We start from the raw sequence: 4,420 nt of genomic DNA, 5'->3' as shown, positions 1-4,420 counted from the left end.
TAATTACGAGAAGAAAGACGAAAGCTGGAAGGATTAAATAAGCTTTGCTTCTTCCTACTCTTTTGGACATGTGGAACTGTGAATTGTAATACGTGAAGTATTCCAATGTAACCGTCACCATCACCAAAACTTTTCCAACATAAATGACAATCAATCTGGCGAAACTTGCACTCTTTTGCATTTGTGTGTGCAGCATCCATGGAGTGGCTTGAGTGTGCTTGTGTGATCGACACATGATTCACAGTGTCACAACTGGCCAGAAACGACTGGACATCCTGAACGGAAACCGCAGCCAACCAAGCTGTGTTTTCCTGCGACATACAAGCTTAACGCTCTCACAAAGAGTCACTTGACTGGGTCCTCATATAGGAAGTGAAAGAGGAAGCCCCTCGTCCATCCTGTCCCCCATCCAAATCACTGCTTCGTGTGTCGCTCTGCTCTTGGACAAAACATGAACGCGGGCTTCTACTGTTGCAAAACAACCCTGAAGAAAAAGGTGCCTGGAACTGGAAGCCACCTGATTTTAGGGCCGTAGAAGAAAAACAATCAAAGAATTCCCTCCTTGATCAGTAGTGTTTGTTTGAAACAAACGTTTACTCTGCTGATGAACTAATGCTACTTTGTATCTAATCTCCGACAGTCACTCAGGAGCTCTTCTGCAACAAATCCTTAAAAGTTGTTCATGAAGCATGGGGGTTGTATCACAGGTCCAAAAGCTAAGTGATGCTGGACTCTGTTGGCCCGGGCCTCCTCTTGAGGCTCACGGCCTCTGGCTGTGATGATTGGTGTCCGTGTGTGCCCGCATTCCTCTGACTCTCGCCACACAATGGTAACTCTCTGCAGCATTCTTCTGTCTGTGTCCACTGTCTCTGATGCAGCCCCGCATTGGCAAAGCTTCACTGGAAGCGTGTATTACGTTGCTGTGTCGGTCACGTTGATGAATAAAGGCCAGTGTGGTCGGGGTTTTGAAACAATGCAAGACGTGATCACGCTTCCTCTTTAACCTGCTTCATCATCGTGTTCTTTTTTTGTGCAACCCTTCCCTTTCTCCATTCTGATGCCACAGACGTGCAGACACCTTTCCCTCCTGCTGACTCAGTAGCCTGCCTCAGGCGCTGTGGGCTTGGGGTGTCGGGGGTGGGGGAAATGTGTGCCTCTCACATCAGCCGCTCCGGCCTATCACATGCGAGGGAAAAGAGCTGGCTAATCGTTTCTACAATGGCACCCTGTACATTGTCACACAGCGCCACAAAGCCCCTCTTCCCTGCCAATACGGGCGCTGCATTATCCAGCCCATGCTGATAAATCCGAAAGCGCTCAAAGATAGTAACGCATGAGAAAGGCACTTCTTGAAAGGGCTAAAACGTGTCAGAACAGGTCGAGTAAATAAACAAAGGCCGTATGCACCAACAACTCCCCTATGATTATGTAATCCATGCACATGTGGCATCATATCATGTCAAAAGTTAATCATTAAGAACGAATTGCTGCAAGTAATGATTAGAATGTGCCTTTCCCCACATGAGTGAACAGAAGCATTCACACCTCACATAAAAGCAGTCTCATGCCACATCCTTCTTAAGGCAAACGCACCAACAGTAAGATTGTAAGTAAGAATTGATCTCCTAGAACCTCTTTGGTAATGCCAGTGCCGCCATATTATCTGCTTCATGAAGTCCCGTAGCAGGAGGCAGTTTTCAGGGAGGAAAGTGCTTTTGCACCTGTGGTGAGAGGGTGGAGGGGTCACACATGAAAAGAAAAGAGAAGGGATGGTGCAATTAAGTCAGCCACCTGTTTGCAAGAACTTGCACACAAGAGGGAACTGTCAGAAAGTCTCCTGTGATGGTGGAAGGATTGCTGTTGCAGGTTAGGGACTCACTTTTCAATGGCACCGCTTATCACGTTGGCCTCGGAAGCACGTTGTCATCCAAATATTATTGCACTCGTTCAGGATATTTACTTGTGGATTAGAAAATGGCCGACAGGACGGTAAAGGAGGGAAAAGTGCAAACATTCCTCTGGAAGTGTCCAGAGGAGCGTGGAGTCGGCTGCCGTGGTTCGCTGCTTCTCTCTTCCTCTGTCACCGAGTCCAGATGTGATTTGTTTGACTGAGGAAGAGAGTAGAGGGGAAGCCTGGTTTCCACTGCATTTTATCTGCTCCCCACAGCCCCTGCTAGCCTGCCTCCTGTGCTGTCATATGTCAGGATCCCACAGGAAGCGGCGCTCCTTGAAGGGTAAAGGTCAGAGAAGGAGAGAAAGCCACTTGTCCCTTCATTCACCACAAAAACAAAGACACAGCACTTTGCCATTGGCTGACATATTATGTTGTGCATCCACACGGTAGGACGAACACCACATTCAATGTTTTCATGTCACACATTTTGGCTAAAAACGTTTTTGTACATATTAATGTAATACAGATTTCACATCCTTTCCCTGCGCCACCACGCTGATGTTACAAGCAACCTCTGATTGAACGACTCCATGACTAAAATGTTGATGTCGTGTTACATAAGGCCAAAGAACGAATGTGCAGGCGTCATGTTGGTATCACGAACTCCACGAAGAGATGAGACATTGTTTAAAAAGTCACAACAGGTTTATTGATCCACGGGTGATGAAAAACACAAAAACAACAATTTGCACAATTGTTGGTTTTCTTAAAAAAGACAGGCAAGTAAAGAAGACGTCTGTCCAGCAGAATCTCAGCTCAGCTCAACAGCCACAACAAAACCGGCATCGTTATTCTCATCAATGTTTCAAAGAAGAAGGAACACAAACTGGTAAGAAAAAACACAAAGCAAAATCAGCAAAATGAATTCAAAGAAATAAAAGGAATAAGAATCATTTGCAGAGGGATGATTTGGAGGATGTGATTTGAAACAGAAGTGTCTCTAGAAACCTCTCACACATGTCCCGCATGCATGCTTTATTGGGCTTTTTTCATTCAGAACTTGTTGAATCTTTCTATCTCTTAGTTTTGAGGTCTCTGAGCCTCACGTGAATTAAAGGTTGAGAATGCATCCACGGGTCTGATTGTTTAAGAGCAACGTTGGCTGCTGGTTATTGATAAGAATCAGTTCTCTCAGAAAATCAGCACATCTCACATTGAATACTCTGGTGAGGAAGGGTTGTCACTGGTCGACCCGGTTTCATGGTAGCAGTTTGCACCAGACAGTTTCTCACATTTCAGTTTGTATGCATCTCTCTCCCGGATAAGTCTGTTCAGTTCATGTTTGAGCTGCTCCACCTGGGACACCAGGCTGGTCTTTTCGTGCTCCAAGATGTGCTTCTGCTGGACGCGCTTGAAGCGGCACGACTGTGCGTAGCCTCGGTTTTTCAGGGTTCTCCGCTTCTGCTTGAGACGCATCACTTCGTCCTTGCTGAGCCCCCTGAGGAGCCGATTGAGCTCCCTGACCGACATGGACACCAGCTGGTCGTCTGAGAAGTTCATGTCAGCGTTGGACCGCCTGTGCTGCCCCTGGAGGAGGTGGTGGTGATGATGGTGGTTCACACCAGCGGCCTCATGTTGCTCATCCGGGGACTGAGGGGACGCGCTCCCCATGCCATTCTTGAGATAGGGGTCTTGGCAGTGGCTATTAGGGAGCATGTCGGGGGGAGCAGAGAGCTCCGAGTAGTGATGTGCAGTCTCGCTGAGCTGGTTGTAGCTTTCGTACTCAACTGGGAAAGGTGGCTGGTGGTGGCTGTGAGGCGCCGGGGGATGGCCCTGCTGCGTCGCCCCAATGAGGGCCTCCACTGCATCCTCAGGTGTCAGCCCAAAAGCTTGGGGGTACATCTGATGAGGGTAAGCCCCGTTGTTGGGTATCCAAAACGGGTCACCCTCTGGGTTATTACGTAGCTCGTTCGGTGGGAGGTTCGGTGACGAGGGTACAGAGTTGCCAGGTGTGCTGCCTGGGGTGGAGGACACCGAGTCCGGTCTGTGGAGCTGGCTGCATGGCCCGATGAGGGAGCGTTCTATTGCCTGCATCGTCTCCTTTTTGACGCCGAACTTCATCAAGTCGAAGTCGCTGACAAAACTCATGGAGGGTTTCTGCAGTCCCAAATGTGAATGTGCATCAGCGCTCATCTTAGTGGCTTTCTCGTCTCTTCAAAGAGCTATTAAATGTCCACAAGTTCATGCAGTCGATGAAATCGCACACGCTCCACAAACCCCAAAACATGGATGTCCGCCCAGAAGGGAAAATGACTCCCACAGCATCAAACTGTGCAGCAGGCAGCCTTTTTAGGAAATAAGAACCAAGTGAAACTCCACCAGTGTCTGAGGACTTCGTCGCACACGTCTGACTGTGCAAGCGGGGCACAGTTACTTCATAAAGCTGCACGGCTCCATGTCACCGCCCTCCAGGCTACACCTCCACGCTCCTGTCCAATGAGAATGCTCCAGAGGATATTTGCATAC

The 4,420-nt window shown here is 48.5% G+C and overlaps 1 protein-coding gene across 1 annotated transcript; it reads right to left on the bottom strand.

The window, feature by feature from the left end:
- Positions 1-2,497: 2,497 nt before the first annotated feature.
- On the bottom strand, positions 2,498-4,420 carry mafbb (v-maf avian musculoaponeurotic fibrosarcoma oncogene homolog Bb). Its single transcript, XM_054785156.1, has one exon. The coding sequence runs from the start codon at positions 4,085-4,087 to the stop codon at positions 3,104-3,106; it is 984 nt and encodes a 327-aa protein (XP_054641131.1). The 5' UTR covers positions 4,088-4,420; the 3' UTR covers positions 2,498-3,103.

Source organism: Dunckerocampus dactyliophorus, chromosome 8 (genome assembly GCF_027744805.1).
Source record: "Dunckerocampus dactyliophorus isolate RoL2022-P2 chromosome 8, RoL_Ddac_1.1, whole genome shotgun sequence".
NCBI lineage: Eukaryota > Metazoa > Chordata > Actinopteri > Syngnathiformes > Syngnathidae > Dunckerocampus > Dunckerocampus dactyliophorus.
The sequence above is the reverse complement of the archived record's forward strand: the minus strand, read 5'-3'. Positions and strand labels throughout refer to the sequence as shown.